Source organism: Pezoporus wallicus, unplaced genomic scaffold, assembly GCF_028554395.1.
Source record: "Pezoporus wallicus isolate ANWC-B61680 ecotype Strahan unplaced genomic scaffold, APGP_CSIRO_Pwel_v1 contig_2025, whole genome shotgun sequence".
NCBI classification, from domain to species: Eukaryota; Metazoa; Chordata; class Aves; order Psittaciformes; family Psittacidae; genus Pezoporus; species Pezoporus wallicus.
This window is the reverse complement of record NW_026640253.1, coordinates 1321266-1339919: the sequence shown is the minus strand read 5'-3', so window position 1 is coordinate 1339919 and position 18654 is coordinate 1321266. Positions and strand designations below refer to the sequence as shown.

At 34.2% G+C, this 18654-nt stretch overlaps 1 protein-coding gene across 19 annotated transcripts in view; it reads right to left on the bottom strand.

Moving 5' to 3' along the window:
• The window catches only part of SOX6 (SRY-box transcription factor 6), a 371657-nt gene that overhangs the window by 158355 nt on the left and 194648 nt on the right, over positions 1-18654 (bottom strand). For all 19 annotated transcript variants that reach the window (XM_057418199.1, XM_057418198.1, XM_057418194.1 and 16 more), the window contains one exon: positions 12375-12464. In XM_057418199.1, the coding sequence (XP_057274182.1) occupies positions 12375-12464 (90 nt within the window). The remainder of the gene's footprint in view (positions 1-12374; positions 12465-18654) is intronic.

Sequence of the window (18654 nt, the reverse complement as noted above, 5' to 3'; positions counted from 1 at the left end):
ATATGTTTATTATTAATGGCATTAGGTGGTAAAAATTGGCAGCTTCAGGCTTGTGAATCTGAGTATTATTTTAAATTTCTTTCATAATCAAGCAGTCATAAATTGAAAGCACTACTTATCTGTACACACAACCTAGTAATCTGTAAAACCAATTCAGTAGATCATATTAATGCTGCAAATATGAATTATCTTACGTCTTCTGAAATAACCACAATCTCACTGCATGGGTATGAGAAACAAAAACCAAACAAATAAACTGTGCTTGTTGTTCCCTCAAGGATCATTTTATAATTAATTAAAAAAAAAAAAAAGAAAACATTCCAAAACAAATGGGAATTCTATGACGGGCTTGTTGTACTCCTATTAAATACACTACAAAATTACTAGTCAAGTTCTCTAACTTGAAAACCCTCCTAAATCACATTAACCAGAGCACAGAGGAGGTGGCCTACATTTGTAGACTGAAGTTCCACACATTCTAAGAGTGTTCTGGTATAATTATACTGTAACCACAAGCATAAGTATGTTTAGCCAAATGTTTCTTACCAGTGACTAAAAGTACAGCTGTAAATTTCCTTAATTCAATTTATTTGCATACCTAGTTGATCACAAAACAAAACATTTAACACAGCCTTTTGCTACAGAATCTTTGGTAATGAAATTTCTCACAGTCCCAAACAAGAGAATGATATCATGTTATTTTGTTGTGCTTATATAGGTACTCTATGACTCAAACAGGATCACTCAGAATGAAAACATAAACACTACCTATTCAAAAGACTAAATGTAATTTAATATTCAAAAGCACAACTTTGAGCATAGAGTTTAAAGATGATTCAGAACAAATCTTGAAGCATTGGGAGCATGTAGGAAACATACCAACAGGTTTTGTATTCTGTAACAACAGCATTCAATATATTATAAATAGACCTGGAATATCTTTAGAAAATAAGGATTCCCTAATTGTTCCTCTCTCCTTAAGACAAGAAAACACTATCCAGGTTGCATCTTCATTACTTTATTACTACAGCAACCACAACTTCATCATATTTTTTCCTTCACAACAGGACACTAAAAATAAAAACACAAGAAGAAACAGGAGCAGGGAAAACAGATTTCTACTGAGACTTCTTTCAATTGGCTTTGAAAGTTAATCATCTTCCTTTTAAGTGTCCTATTAAAAAAACTTAGCTGTGTCTGAAGTAACATACCTATTGCAACCCAGTGCAATGATTCTGACATGTTTCTCAGAAGTTCCATCAGTGTAACTGTGATGCTGTGATACTGCCAAAATAAAGGCTAATTGAGACTGCAAAATAATTTTGCACCGAAACAATGTATTTTGTGGTTATTTCCCCTCTACAATTTAAATATACATAAAAATTTCAACCTGTCTGCATCTGTAGATGTCTTAGGTATTTTTCTAAGGGATTTGTTAAATTTAGGTGTCTCTGGGTCAGATTTTTTTTAAGGCCTTTAGGACTCACTACTGCAGGTAGATTGTGACGATGGTTTAAAATATACGTTAAGCATCTAGCACCCATATATCTGCTGCCCAGGGGAAAAGGATCTGGGATTGCTGACTGCTGAATATCAGCCAGTGGTATGCCCAGGCAGCCACGAAGGCCAACAGCATCCTGGTTTGTATCAGAAATAGTGTGGCCAGGAGGGCCAGGGCAGTGATCAACCCCCTGTACTCGGCACTGGTGGGGCTATACTTTGGATATTGTGTTCAGTTTGGGGTCCATCACTACAAGAAGGACATTAAGGCGCTGCAGCGTGTCCAAACAAGCTGTTGAAGGTTCTGGAGAACAAGGCTTATGACGAAAGGCTGAGGTAACTAGGGTTGTTTATTATGAAGATGAGAAGGCTCAGGGGTGACCTTACCACTCTCTACAATTACCTGAAAGGAGGTGGCTGGTCTCTTCTCCCAAGTAACAAGTGACAGGACTAAAGGTAATGTCCTCAAGTTGTGCCAGGCAAGGTTTAGATTAGATATTAGGAGAAATTTCTTCACCAAAAGGGTGGTCAGGCATTGGAACAGGCTGCCCAGGGAAATGGTGGAATCACTGTCCCTGAAAGTGTTTAAAAAACACATAGATGAGGCCCTTAGTGACATGCTTTAGTGGTGGATATGACAGTAGGAACTATCTGCAGCACCTAAAAGAAAACCTGCAGTCATCCTGTGACTGTTGCAGAATCTCAACAATATTTAGGCAAACAGATCCTGGCACTGGTGTAAAGCAGCAAAGCTAAAAAGTTCAGTTACAAGAAACTCTATGATCCTTTGAATCTAAAAAAAAAAGAGCCCAAACCACAGAACAGTTATGCCAATTTCATTTTCTTTATCTTCCTTCATAAATCTTTGTATTCCTTTCATATCACAAATAAAAATTTGACGTCTCTGTAAGTTTTTCCATGTTCAGAAATCTGAGTTACACAAACCTACATAAAATGTCTGTATACACTATACAGACTTAGAAATCCTGCAACTTGGGTACACTACCTGCATTTTAACAGTAGGTTTTTAGTATATGTAATACAACTATATCCCAGCTTCTAGAGAACTACTAGTAAACAGTTACATCAATGATCAAATCCCATAACTAAATTTCGAAGTATAATGAACCTTGTCTATAAACAATTTTCTGATCTTCAGATTTAGAACTGTGATCTTATTTCAACAAAGCACACTAGGGCCTGTATCAATCTACAGTATTTCCAAGTCAAAACAAACGCAAAAGATGTATCTTCACATACATAGTAGTATGTTTAAGAATGTCGGAAATGTCAACCACTTACATACTTTCATATTATCCCTAATTAATATAAATTGCATTTAATTTCACATTTAGTAAAACATATTGCTGCCCAAAATAAGGACTATAATTTTTATCAGCAATTATTATTACTGATGTATCAACACAATTATTTAAATTCAATGTATAGAGAGACAGAATCCATGCAAGCATTTACAGTTTTTGTTCCCTCTGTGCTTCTTCCCTAATTTTTGTGGCTTGGAGCTCCTCCAGATGCTGTCTCTGACTTTGTGGTTTTGTCTTTGAGATCCCATCTCCTGATTCATAGCATTCCTTGATTGACAAACAGATTCAGATATGAAAACAAACAGTTACCTGTATCTAATCTGCGCCTAACAGCTGCACTGCTAAGCTTTCCGTTCATGGTGAACTTACTGTTTTAGATTTTACCCATTTCTTGTGTCTCCGGGTTACTGTGTTTACTGAGCTATTCTATAACTGGGGACATATGTGATCTCCACACTGCATGCTGCGCTTCAGATTCAGAGGATATTTCTTTTTTCCCCTCCCCCTTCATAAACTAAATTATTTAAAAAACAACACAGGAGTTGTATTTCTAAACTGATGTGCCTCCTAATTGAATGCAGAACACTTTCAAACTATTTTCCATTAGAGGCCCACTTTTTTCTGATTTTAATGCACAGTATAATACCTTCATTGGTAGATTAAAATTGTTTGACTAGAAGTAAAACCTATTATTATATGCTTTTTAAGCGGTTTTGTCTTGTATAATGTAGGATGAATTATGTAAAACATACCAAACAGGATACTCTACAAGCTGCTACTTGCATGCTGCAAACAATCACAGTTTCACTGATAGACTGGGACTTAGCATCTTAAAATTCCTGTGGAAATCAAGTGCGTTTTAAGTATTGGGTTTGATTATTTAATCAGACAACTTGCATTTTGCCCTGACTAATTTGGAAGGCTGATAATATTTTACTCATAAAATAATTGTGCACCTGTTGTGATGGAAACCTATTCAAACAAATCTTAATAGACATGAGGATTTATTCCCAAGTGTGTTAGCCTCTCATTACCCTTATCTATGGGGCAATAAATTTTAAACAGCTATTGAGCAGGTCTCAGCTTAATCTTATATAACTCTTGAAGAACTTTTATGAGCACATGATTAACATTAAACTTGGTTAATTCATATCAATAGAGACCAAGGTAAATATTAGGATATGTGGGTCAAACTAACAGCAATTTAAAGAAATAAAGGTAAGAAAAAATATCTATAACAAGATTTCATTGTGACAGCTAATGACAAACAAAAAATGGGGCGAGTGGAAAAGAGAAATTATTTACTTTAATCCAAAATAGATATTTGTGTGAGAGGCAGAAGGGAGACAGTGACTTGAGACCAAACGACTAACCAGGGAGGAGGCAGTATCATGAATGACCTGATTAGAGCAAAGAAATCCTGATCAGACTGAAATCACTTTAGTGTTTGCAGGAGATGGCGAAAAGAAGCAAAATAAGACTTCTTTGGCTGGATCTGCCCTTTGGCAGAAAAATGTCAGATGTCATTGGTCAGATCTGAAGTGAGGTGACACAGACAAATGAAGCCCTCTTGAAAAAAATACTGATGGTTAACCTTTTCCAAAGGGTCAAGTTGTTTAGAGAAAACAAGGACAACCCTTTTATTTCTTCTATTTGCCACTGAGCTTAGGCTTTTGAGGCAGTGGATGTGTCAGGTTGCACATTAGTTTCTTGCTGTTCTCAGTTGCATGTGAGCTTCCCAAACGTGCTCTTCATTTTTTTCTATTAATGCGCTGTCTCTTTTTTTTCTTCCCCCACAAGTGGTTTCACAAGTTTTACAGATGATCTTTCTGAACCACCGTGGGTTCACAGTTTGTAAAGTTCCCAGTGAGGCATTTTTACATATGTCTTAAGAAAAAAAAAAATAAAAATCTGATACCTGATGTCATCAGGATGCTCCTATCACCACACAACATCCACACATCAAGACCGTGCTTCAAGACAGACTCCCTATTCAGAAAGGGAGTTTAAAACCAACTGAGGTGAAAAGGATTGCCGCAAAGTTTATCATTAGTCAGTGCCAAAGTTTGAAGTTGCTCAGAACAGAGATATTTTGCACAAAAGATTTCTTTCCAAACTAACTGCAGATAGGGGTGATGAGGATGACCAAAATGCAGAACAGCTTTCATAACAGGAATAAACAAATACGTATTTACTTTTCAACCTGGAGAACAGACAACTGAAGGTAGTGTAACAGAGAAGCTGAACAGGGAACAACCATTCCTTGTCCATTATAATACAAAATCTAGGGGACACCTACAAAGTACTAGGTTCAAATATACAGCATATTGTTAACTGCTGAGCTTATCCCAACAGACATTCCAGCTGTCTATTAAAGGGTTCCAAAGCAATTGGATATGTTCATAGATGATAATTCTATCAAGGGCCATTAAACCTGAATGTACAACTTCTGAATCAAGAAGCCTATTTATCATATTTTGTGGGATAATGGAAGAGGATATTGAGGAAATATTACTGTGTATTTGCCCTTTCCTTATACCCTTCTGCAGGTTGCTCAGTCGCCATAGAGACTGAACACTGCAGGATAGTATGTTCTTTACATGTGACACTTCAATCAAAGATTTCCTTAATGTGAAGCTCCTTTAACAAAGCACTGATGAAATACATCTACAGGTTTCCTCAGAATCCAAACTGACCAGAAAATTTCAGCCCTTTCAGTACCGTACCTATATGCATCTTTCTACATAAATGCTTACAGTCATTAGTTTGTTAGAATTTGAGTTTAGATGTCTAGGGCAACAAAAAGCCAAGAGCTTGTTTCACTTGGTGAAACACAAGAAATGGAGCTTCCACTCTTGTTTTAGCAGTGCGAACTCCTACACAGGAACTTGTTTTTTTCATACAAAGTTGTACTTCTTCAGTAGGAGTTTTATTTTGCTAAAGGCAGGCAACTTCGTAGGCAACTAAGCTGGGACGGAAATTTGCCACTGACATCCAGGGTCAGAAGAGAAGGCCTAAAGTTCCAAGTAGTGATAAGCTCCTTCAACCTACAAGCCTTCAGTTAAACACTCTGCATATTTTAAATAAAACAATTACTGCTACAATGAAAATTAAATATATATATAAAATACAGAACAACCTACCTACAGAAGAAAATGGCAAATTTTTGAAGACAAAGTGAAGAAAGCCTACTTGTAATTTTTCAGTTTACATTCAACCCTTTTTCTGCTAATAAATTAAATGGCATTTAAAAATAAACACATTTTAATACCATACATTTTTCTTGTCACTATTTCTACAAATGAAGAATGGATCAAATTTCACAAGGCAATCATTTCTAATGTGTCAAAAAAATGTATTGCTGTTTCAAGTTCCTTATTATCAGCATTGTTATCCCTCTTCTTTCTTTTTCTCATAAACAGTTGATACTGTTTCTTCAGTACACTATTTGGGACACAGTTCCAAAGAACACAGCATGTAAGTGAGCTGTCCCATTGATTTCAGTGTAGTACAGCATTCATATATTTAATCCTTAATTGTTAAGCTTAGAAAAATACACTGGTAAACTAAAAAATAAAGAGATATATGTGATTGCAGTAAGTAACAAATTCATTTTGTGCCAGGAAATATACTGCATGCATCCTAGTTGATATTATTTATAAAATGTATTCAACAACATAGAGAACTTGATTTATGTGATAAGTTGATTACAATGTAATTTATAGTTGTGGAATGTTAAGAACTAGAAATGGTAATAATCATTAACTTTCAACATTAGAAGCAGGCATGATTGTGACAGGTGTAACTGAAATATGACCCTCTGACCAAAAGACCGGAGCAATGAAAACATTTACTACTTATTTTTATTTTTTCAAGAAATACAGCTTCAACCCTGTCACGACTTACATGTACATAACTTAAATAATAGCACTATGTACAGTGAGCAGGCCCACAGAACTAGCCTCTGTCTGTACCATAATCTGGATAAAAGTTATAATCTGGATAAAAGTCATATTAAAAAAAGTCAAGATGACATAAGATCATATAGTTTAATCTATTTCACTCTAGCAATTAGTCTAACAAATTATATCAATATCTTAATCATAAAAAATTGATATAAGCGGGTGTGGTAAGTTTAACAAAAATATTTTTATTTTGGTATTCATTACGTTCTTCAAGCAAATCAGACTAAAGAGTATGCAAACATTAACTGTTGAAAGTGCTTATGAAATATTCAGTCACTCAAAAAGGTACCAATTAATTTAGAAGGTCAGGTTAGACCTGGAAATGTAGCTTTTGTAACACATTACACAAAATGCTAATGACTTGAGAAATGGCAAAACAAAAACATCTCTCTGATTTAGAGAGCTACAATATGAAGCTAAACACATCACTTCACTGGATCATGATAATAAATACATTATGAGAACCCTTTATAGCCTGTGGTATATTTCTAATCAGGACCACTTTCAAAAGGATTTGGGTGTAGGGGTTCTGGGTTGCATAGTTTTGTTATGTTTTGTTGGATGCTTTCATTGGTTTCACTAATTGGAACCAGTTGATCCTTTTTCCTGTGTATTGATTTTTTAAATCCTAGCAGTTAACAATGATTCTAATGTATCATAACACTTTAGACCTTAATCATACAGTGGGGCGTTTGCTTGTAGCTTTTGTTTGAGTTTTAATTAAGAAGACCTTGTGTCTCAAAGCCTGAGCTGGGTTTTTAATTGCTAGTATGTATATCACACAGACTTCAAAAGAAATAAAATATGTTTATAACAGAGAGCACAAAGGAGAGCTTTGAAATGTCTATAGCCATACAAAGTGACATAATTAAAAACCTCTGAGTGCCTCCGTGATAGAGGACTTATATATATTTATTTATGCATATTTATAAGGCAGACTATTATATACCCTTAGACTTCATGAGAAAGAAATTTCAGCAATTATAATGAGAAATAATTACTGCAAATCCAAACTAAAGTGTTGGTCAGGGCTACAGGAAAACATCAGATTTATTTTCTTCAAAATGCTCTTCACATTTGATCTAGTGCACCAAGAAACACCCAAAAGCTTATCTGTGAAGACATATTTTATAAAATGGAAGCAAAAATAGCATTTTGAAATGTTTTGTAAATCATGCATATTTTACGAAAAAAATTAATTCACTGTAAAAACAGAGAAACCATAACTTTCTCGAGGACTCATTCATGCAGAGCTCTCTCCAAGACTATTACAGAAAACACCTCTTTCTATCTCTCCCGTGTTCTAATATCAGGGTACAAATAATTTTTTTCATTATTTTTATAGTGTACCTTGCAAGGAGACTATCAAGTGAGTGAGTTTCTTCATTTTACTAAATTTAACATTTCCTAGGGAACAGGAATGCTACCTCTTACCTACCCAAATATTTTGAGGCCATTAAATGTGAACATATCACACGAAATAGGAGTTTCAGACTCTTTTTAATAAAGTAGAAAATACAAAAGGGGATTGAATAAGCATGGGAAACACAACGCAAATAGCCTGCTATATCAGATAAAGCCATGGACATCAATTGCTATGCTTCCCAAAACAGAGTATACTGTACAAAGACAGCATGTGACATTCAAGGCACAATTCCTGTAAATATAGATAGTTCCAGTTGTAAACACCACCAATGGAAGCCAGAGAAATAACCTGCAACACAGTAGCCAGTGACCCAGGAGTCACTCTTCTGTAAGACTGCTAGACCAATTCTGACCCTTTCATGATAACATCATTGCCTAATTTACTTAAAGACTGACCCTTCTTATTTGATCTTCAAAGACCCTGCATGCTGAGAAAGACCATTGCGGTCTATTTCAGTAGGACAACTGCCTGATGCATGCAAGACTATGCTATTCCAGAGATTTATATTTGGAGCAGAAACAGAAAACTTAAAACAGACTCTGTATAGTGATAAATGATGCTAGTCTGCCTAGCTGTGGCTGCTGAAGAAAAACTAGATAACTAAGGAACAGAAATACATGCAGCAAGGGAGGGTGAGGACAGAACTCTGTACCCAAATATCTGGACATTTAGAAGAGAGTCCTGTGTCACTTTGTTTATTCAAATACATGATAACAAACACCAGAATGAAAAGTATTTCCTGACCCTAACTTTTATACAAAAGACAACACTGCAAAAGCCAGACATAAGCTTAACAAATTGCTTGTACACCTTAAATAAATGTATTTGTATGCATACACTGGCAAACATGATACAATCAAATGATTTGCTTAAGCAGCTGTGTTTTTTTTCTTTTTCCAGGTGAGCAGGTCATTTAACTCAGCTCTACTGCTTCATAGACCTCTGAAAATTTGACCTGTATGTTTCATTTATAAACATATTAAATGAAAAAGCAGACTTTTTTAACCACTGGAATTTGGCTACAAAGCATTCTGCCAAATGCTCCTCTGAGTTTCACGCAGCCTCCCTTAAGTCAATGGCTTGCTTGGCTGGAATTCAAGGAAGAATCTGGACCATTATCAATAACTGAAATCCTAATAAAGAAACTCAGAAAAAAGCAGTTTTAAAAATGAAGCATACTATGCAAGAGTAATTGTGAACAGGAACAATCCCACTTAGAGAAAAAAATAAATGATTCACTGCTTGTTACATTTGTATTGGCTTCTATTGTTTAAATTAATAGATATTGTTTATGATTATATCTTGATTAACACTATTGTGTTCTAAATATAGAAGGTAAAGCTAGAAAATACCATTTTTATTTGTTTCTCTCAGCCAATTATCTTTTCTTTTCTACGATGTGCTTCCCAAACATGCATAGAATCAGTCTGTGTCAATGGTACTTTTTTTTTTTTCTGCTTTCATCCTTTTTTTTCTGGCACTGATTCTTAGTGTACTGCCTTCCCACGACCAACATGCCAGTCTTTCACTGAAGAGGGGAGAGTTGTAGTTGTGCAGAGAGAGAAAGAATACGTAGTCAGGTTATCCTTAGCAAGAACAATGCCTTCTCTCTAAAATAAACAACTCCCAGTAACAGTCAGTGCAAAGAGCAGCTCCTCACAGGACCACACCTCACTGTTTTATAATCAATGACCTCATTTATTTATTTTTACTGCATCACTTCACGTCTTTAAGTTAGGCTCTCAGTAATATGAGCAGAAAGACTGCACAAAAGCCAAAAGTATCAGCCAGATAAACAAATTGATTTAGAATCTAATGGAAATAAAGGAAAAAAATATTTGACCTCCAAAAGATAACACATTTTAAAAAATAATTCTTTCAGAGACCTCCGCATGCCCTGGCAGTTACCTGACTGGAAATTCATTTATCACTATGAAAATGAACTTCATGATTTGGAAATCTACCACCTTGAATACTAAAAAGATTTTTTTTTTTTTCTTTTTTTAAGTATGCTTCCTTGACAGATTAAAAATTCTCGCTGTTTTCCCTACTTTGCTTTATTTCCTTCTTGTAATCGAGTTTTCATGCTGCCAAGGGCTATGGTGTTGGGTTTTTTTTTTCTTTTTCTCTGAGAAGATTTAAGGCACACAAATGTTAATATGAGTTAATACCAGGTTATTAGGTTGATAATGATTTTATCAGCTAGGAGATAACCAGGTGGAGACAGTGGCTTAGCCACTGGCTTGGGAGACCAAAGGAAAGGAGTCCTAATTCAGACTACTTCTGCTATGGAAAGCCTGTGCAAAGCACAACAGAACAGCAAATATGTTTTATCTTGTATTTTTTGTGTTTGCCTTTTTGTATTTTTGCCTGTTCACAGCAAATATTAAATGCAGCTGCAATAGCAAAGATTCAGTATTGCATTTTGCTGGAAGTCAACTAGTAGCAGAGTGGAATACTGCAGACCTAAGGTCCCTTAAGGACGGGTTTCTAGGGATGAGGAAGTTGTGGAAACTAAATGATCCTCAATACATAAATCTGGGAGCCTGACCAGATGATCCTTACACAGGTTAACAAGTAAAACAAGTTGCAAGCTCCCCCAAATTTGAGAATACTTTGTAACTAGATGAGAAAAAGTTAGGAGAAAAGAGTTCTACCCATTAACTCTTCAGCGAATATATATCCTAAGAAAATGGAAGGAACAACATAAGTCCAGAAAAACAAACTCGTTTCTGTTTTGTTTGTTTGTTGGTTGGGTTTTGTTTTATTTTGTTGGTTTTTTTAATAAATGAAAGCTTTTTGTGCCATATGAAAGAATAAAGAACATTATTCTGCATTGTTAGAGATTCCTACCTCTTTTAATTTTGATTCACTAATAGTATTCAAGTAGTTTCTATTTAAAGTCTAAGTAGCTATATTGTACAATTAATGGACAAACTAGCATTCAATGATTTTCACACTATTAGGAGACAATATGGCTTTAAATAGAATGTGATTTCTAGAAATAATTTTGTTGGATTTTATGTTCCTGTAAAACTGCATATTGTATTTCTAGCACTGACCTTACTACAGGATCTCCTACCTGGCAAATATACACTTCTCATAATTATACCCAAAAAATTTAAACAGAGAATCCAACATATTTTGGTCCTGAATTATCAGACAGAACCAATTATAGCTTATTAAAAAGAGCCAATTTTCACCTGTTTGCATAACAGCAAAATTTAACTATCTTACGTGTCCTTCATGGACACATCAAATCCTAAGCATCAATTTTCATCTAATAGTATATACATTTTTTTTAAACTAGTAAATATTTATTAATATGATGCACGTGATTCTTTGTTTACATATATTTTTAGTTGCAATTTAATAAAATTATGCCTTATGATCCGTTCTCACAGCATAAAATGCCACATTTTTAATTTGTTCCTTAATTAATAACTCTAAATTTCTTCTCAATAAAAAAATCCATGGAAGAATCGATTGGTAGGGAAAAACAATTCAAATTTTCTACATAGTACTTAACTGCCAAGATAATTCCACTTTCACTATGTCACTGGTTTAACAAATCCTGGAAATGCTGGAAAGTACTGCCTATATGTACAATAAACCTTGCACTGATTTCTGTAGAACCCAGATTTCATCCAGAGCTGCTCTTTCTCCACAGGAATTGCAGGAAGATAGAAATATATTCCCTTTTTTTTTCAGTTTGGTTCCCCCCACACACACACACACACAATTTTGAATCAAAGATTTAGAACAGTAATCACAGTTACCCCTTCTATAATCTGAAAGTAGTTTCTAGATAAATTTTATGCAACTGGGAAGAAACAGTACCAAGTATGAGTAACTCCATGTTTTCAAGATGTTTTTTCTTCTGGTCACAGAGATACAGATAATATCAATGAACTAATATAACTAACCTGGTGTTTCTGATACTGCCTATAACTCACTGTGATATACTCTATTTATTTGGCAGTCACATCGATCATCTCAAAGACAAACATTAAAAAACAGGGTGAGTTGACAGAAAGGAGCAACACGCCCCTAGTTATGATTGCTATTTCTACTACTTATTCTGAACTAACCTTAAAGAATTCTCAATCCCTTATTTAAAATATATGCAAACATTTAAAATTTGATCTAGCGAGGTACCTTTAATTTCACCAAGGAGATCACTTGTGTTTAATTTTTCCATCTTCTCCTTCCAGTCTTTAGAGAGTAGCTTTTCCATGCAGGATGAATCTATTAACAAAAAATAATAAAGGAAAAGAAGAATTATCAAATAATCAAATATATTCTCACACATCAGGAAAACAGTTGCTACCTTCATTTTAAAACTGTTCGCCCTGTTATAGTTAGACCATGTTTTCAGAGGGAAATGAACTTGTAGCCAAACAGACTTCTCATTTAACTGGATTCTAAATCCAAAGTAATTCCACTGAGGTTAATGGAGTTACTATGGATTTAACAAGAGTCTAATTGAAAGAAAAACTTCATTTGGGATTTATGCATGCTAACTGCCAATTTACACGCATAGATTGCCAATGTATATACAAATTCTGTCTTTTTCATTTGAGAATGATTGTACACTCAAAATTATACATGAAGATCTAGAGGCTTTTTTTGGAAATTTGGCAGTGACATCTGAAACCATTTTTATACCCATGTCAATGCAAAAGTTATTCATATAATGTCTCCATGGAATTCATAAAAGCACTTTACATATTGGATGTTCACAGTATCAGAAATTTTCTCAGTTCACTATAAACCACATGCAATGATTAGAAGATGGGCTTTCATAACATGAAGTTCAGAATATATTTCAAATCTTTGCCCAAATGTGGGAGGCCTTCTGTAGGCAAAACTCGCTGAAATCATTACATTTAGGGGAAAGCAGAAGATTGGCCTCAGTGAGTTTCCTATGATCAGACCCCAATTCCACCAGAAAATTTGATACTGAGCATATTTCAATAAAATCTTTTTTTTTTTTTTTTTTTTTTTTTGTATCCTCAATTAAACTAATTGGCTCTGAAGTTTAAGTTTATTTTTAAGATGGAAATCCTTATGGCTGAAGTTGTGATCCAGATTTCTATGAATTTAAGAACCGCAATTGAGATTTATAAACAATTATCAAGAAAACTTTACACAAAATTGAACACTTATTTTTCCTTCCTAGTTAGTAATAATAGAATCTCAATTAAACACTGTGCATTTACTTTTATTAGTAGACAGACTCATCAAAAGCCCCTATGCTAAACTGCTTGAAAACCCTTAGGGACAGTTTAGCAAGATGCCAAAAACATTTAAAGGCAACCCTATCCCTTAAATGAATCTTAGCAAAAAGCCTCCCATTATAAGGCCACATACCACCACGGGTGGTGGTAAGCACCTTCTTTCTTAGTGAATACACTGGGAATAGCCATATACCTTTGCTTGTTAGAAACTCTCATAGCAAGCTGCTGTTTGTGTAAGGAGATCAATTTACACAATGCTTTGTAAATAACTAATAAAGTTCCAAATTTAAACATTTATACCGATGCCACTCCAGTAACAGATTAACACTAGCAGGTACAAGAAGACAGAATTCAGCCTAACATATCTGCTGCTTAATTACTGGCAGATTAAGGCCAAATTGTGGCTCAAATTCTCATGTCAGCACCCCAGCAGAAGTACTCACACAAGTGAAAACAAAAGTAAAAAACCCAGATTAATGATGGCAACACAGATCATATCGATGCAATGGCTAATAGTTTGTTTCATCTCAGAGGATTCCAAAAATGCTCAGAGGGAGGAGAAGCATTCAAAGAGGTCACAAAAAGAGGATTTAAAGTCTTAGGAAGAAGTGCAGGGAAGAAAAAGGTCATATGGCAAACCATATTTTAGGGTTCAAGTATTTTCAGCCTCAAAATTCACATTAGCATCACTCATATAAAACAAACAAACAAACAACTGAGGAAAGAGACCTAAAACCAGTTGAAAGTAAACCAAACTGTAACTACCAAAAGATCAAAGATCAGGTTTTAATTGCAATACATTTTCACTGTGGCAAGCCTCCGTGGAAAGACAACACAGCTTGTAAATGTTTTTGAAGTAATATTTCAGTAGAAAAGCTAACTTATTTACTAATTATATATTTCTATGAAAGAGACAAAATTAAGGAGCTGTAAGTTGCAGTAGGCAGTGTTAAAATATTTGTTATATAATAACAATTTACTTTTAACAATAACAGGCATTTATTACTTTTATGAGTTCTGGCCTGATAATAGAAGAATCAAGAAATAACCATCAATTATCAATAGAACATTATAATTTGTCTTTTTTGTGATATCATCATTAGTTTAAAAAGATGCTTCTGTGCTTCTCCCCTGCCAAAATTTCAGACCCCTCATCCCTGAAAAAAAAGATTTAGAGTTTTATTTTGATGGTTGCTGTAAGTTGTGTTTTCTGCTGCTTTTAAAAAAGGTATTTTCCTCAATTTGTACAAAGAAGGAAAAATACTCTTTTTTAAAAAAAGAAACAATTAGCATATCACTGGAATTGATAAAATACCTTCCTCAAAAGCAGTTGCTTTTCTTCTCTTACTGTTCTTAAGAACACACATATTTATCTGTACTGTTCTTATATCACATAAGGGGAAAAAACACGCTTCTAAAGACAGACTACCAAAGAACTGGAATGGAAAACAGGTCTATCTGTGTGACACCTTTTTGCTATGATCACATTGCTAGTTACAATTGTTATCTCTATAAATGACTGAAAAAAATCCATAAGAAACATTTCTTTAAATATTCCTCCCCCAGACGAAGTTCATGTTATAGATATGACTGCATGATTTAGAGCTACTATATTTTGTTATTGGGAAGATTACCAAAACACACAAAGAGCCTTTTAATAAACTTTTATAACATTGTAGAAATAGCTCTTTTGAAATTGCTGTAAATTTTCTATTAGCAAGTTAAATCTGCATAATTTTTAGAATTTAAAATAATGATATGTGCTAACACTCTCTGAGGTCTTCCACATTAGACACAAAACTAAATATAAAGGCTTAGACTTGAAAGGAATATCTCCCTTCAAGTTTTGTATTCTGTACTCACAGGCACACAGTTTTAAAAGATTTGTGAATCAGAAAAGGATTTTTTTTCTATTTTCCATACTGGAATTTAATTTTTACATACAAATAAAATCTAGAAAGATATCTTCTGATATCAGTAAAACAGCTTAATCCATATTGATTCATTATCTGCTTTGATTCATTATAGAAACAAAACATCAACTCAGAATCCAGCCCTGCACATTGAAGAGGCCCAAATTCACATCTGCACTGCATCACTCTCCTGCACTGAGGCTCTGCTTCAGCACCATGCCAAAACCTTGCGGATCCCAACATTTTCAAAATTCACAGATTCTTGTTAAAGACAATTATAAAAGAAAAAAAAAAAAAATTAGCATTTGTACATTTTAAGCTCTTGTCACTGACAGTTGGGCTTATGCTGCAAAGTAGTTTATTTACTGACACATGTAAGATCAAATTCAGGAAGTTGTACTATATCAATTTATTATATTAAGAACACACAGTCCCTCATACTTTATATTCTTCTCTTAAGAACTAGGAAAAATTTTCTTTCAAGGGCAGCAAACAGGTTAAGTGTAATTAGACTGAGATGACTAAATTAAATCATTGAGTATTATTTAATATCATGGCTTATTACATATTTTGTTAGCAATTTTAATTGTAAACTAAAAGAGTTTAAAGTACTGTGAGAATCTTGTTAAATGTGACAGTTTTGCAACGGTGAATAAGAAGAGGATATTGAAAGCGGGATATAAGCGGGGGGGGGGGAACAACTGAGAAAAAAAAAAAAAAAGCCTAGGTGTTAGACGAAAAGGATCTCTCCACAATGACAAAGCATTGATGAAAAGAATTAACATTTGTCCATTGGGTAATCAATCAGTCATGGAATGGATGGAATCCAGCTCTTTGTTGCACGATGGTGATGAAGAACGAGTGTATTAGCTATCACAACCAAGCTCTCAAACTCTTCCGACTGAATGAAAGTCATCTTGTTCCTCTCAAGGATAGCTTTTGCCTCGTCTCTTCCTTATTCTCCCTTTTTTCTTTCCTTTTTTTTTCTTTTTTAATTTCACTTATTAAGTCTTCAACAAGTTACCAACCCCAGCTATAGCTTACATGAATACTGTATGACCTTATAGTGGCCTGCACATATCCTCATTGATTGTTCCTTTTGTTTTAAGCCTCTTAATTCACTGAAGTAGCTCCTATTACTTTCTTTGAAATACAGATTTAAAAAAAAAATAAAGAAAAGCATTCATGCCTTGTGTGTATTTTTTTTTTTTATGATAAAGTCACACATAAAAGCCTAAATGTGAGAGTGCAGCAGCAAAACTTCAAAGCACTGACTGTCAGACATTATTATTTCAAATCAGCTTTGACTTTTTGAGACTTAATAAAACACTATAGTACAGACTGGCATATTTATAACACCTACACCAGTGATCAACTGAACTGTCTTATTCTTGCTACTGTGCAGTGCCTTGTTCTTTCTTTTATAATAAGCTTTCCCTCAAAACATGTTGTAACAATACTGCAAACTGATAATTATTACTGATGGGTTCTAAAACATGACTTGTTTTGCATACAATTCTTTCTGAATACACACATTACTTTGTGACAGAAGACAAAAAGCACATTGATTTATTAATAATGACTGCAAGCACATAGCAAGTTCATAAACAATACAGAAATATAATTCAGTCAAAGGTATAGCAGTACAGGTGACATATTTCTAACTGCATCTGAACTGTTACATCTCAAGGAAAGAGGCACCAGGAAAGACAAGGTAGAGGAATTAGAAGAGAACGCAGGTGTACTGAGGCAGATACTGTTCTAAAACCTGATTATAACCAGTAGGAGGAGGATAAACTTCTTTTCTGCTTTTTAGAACAATACAACAGAATTAGTAGCATCTTCATCTCTATTTCAGTAATATCGTCTATAGTTAAACATCATTACAATTTAGTAGATGCTGCTAAACATAGAAAGATGTTATTTTTGCAAGCTTTAGGAATACGTAATAAAGTTCCTCCATCTCTCATGTTTTATATTCTCTAAATTACTCTCATGACATTTATTTGCCTTCAGCTTCACCAAAGGAGAAAAGGTGTCTTTTGGATCAGCCTTCATCAAATGAGTTTAAATGCCTTATTCAAGTCAATATCATGAGAAAAACAGCACAGGTGGAATGACCCTGTCAGCATCTATGAAATATTAGTTAGAGAAAAAGTGTTGTGTGGTTGGTTTTTTTTCTTTGAAAGAATGTTAAATGAGACTATGAACCCCTTGTGAGAGACATTTGTGTGCATACAAGGCCTAATGCACTGGATTACTACTGCAGGAGAAGCACAGTTTCCCTCAAAACCAAATAAGCTGCAAATAACCATTACAGTGGCTAGTATTTGGTTGCCCTGCTCCCTTTACGCATCCCTCCCTATTCCTCAAATGCAAATGTACATTGCTCAAGTAGGTGAAGCTAACAATCTGACATCTAAAATAATACCACCACCACAATCCATCATCAGCCATTTAAAAGAAGAAATTTTGCTTCAGTAATCTTTACAGAATACTAAATCCTGTTTACAGTAGAAAAGCCTATATAAAATCAGTACTTTACAAATATTCCTGAATAAATGTCAAGCATAATTCAGACTTACCCTTGTGTTTGTTAATTAGAATTAAACTAAAACACAAGGTCCATTGGTGCTATTATTAGGCTCATGCATAAATACTGCGAATTATTCAGAAAACTAAGTATGTTTTAAAAATCAAGTGATGAGTTTTAATACACCTTTGTTGAGACTTTTGATTCAGCTCTGAGTGCATGACACCAGCTTGCTTCCATGCCTTTTGTGAGAAGACTCCTTGAAGAACCACCTACCCCAGATGTATGTCATAAAAATATTTCCTGATTTTCATACTTCATATTACATATTTTAAAAATATATACAAACTCTAGTATTTTGGTATCAAAGGGAAAGGCAAAAGGTTAATTTAATTCACTTTGAAAGAAAACAATTTTATAATCTTCTAACGGTTCAAAATTAAATTAAGGACTTCACATTTACATTCATTATTTGAGAAATAAAAATACAATTTAACCACAACTATCAGAAATATAACTGCTGGATGGTACTATTTATTCTGTTTTAATCTAAGGATGTAAAGTTTGTGTAATGTTACTAAAATAGATTCTTGGTTGCCATAGTTACTTTTTTTCTTCTTTCAAACACAAATTATCCTTTTCTGTTTCAATAAACTTTAAATAAAAGAAAAAGAGACAGCAACAATACAAAACTAATCAAAAATCAGCCTGAAGGCTTAACATCCATGGTTGCAATGTACTGCCACTGTCTC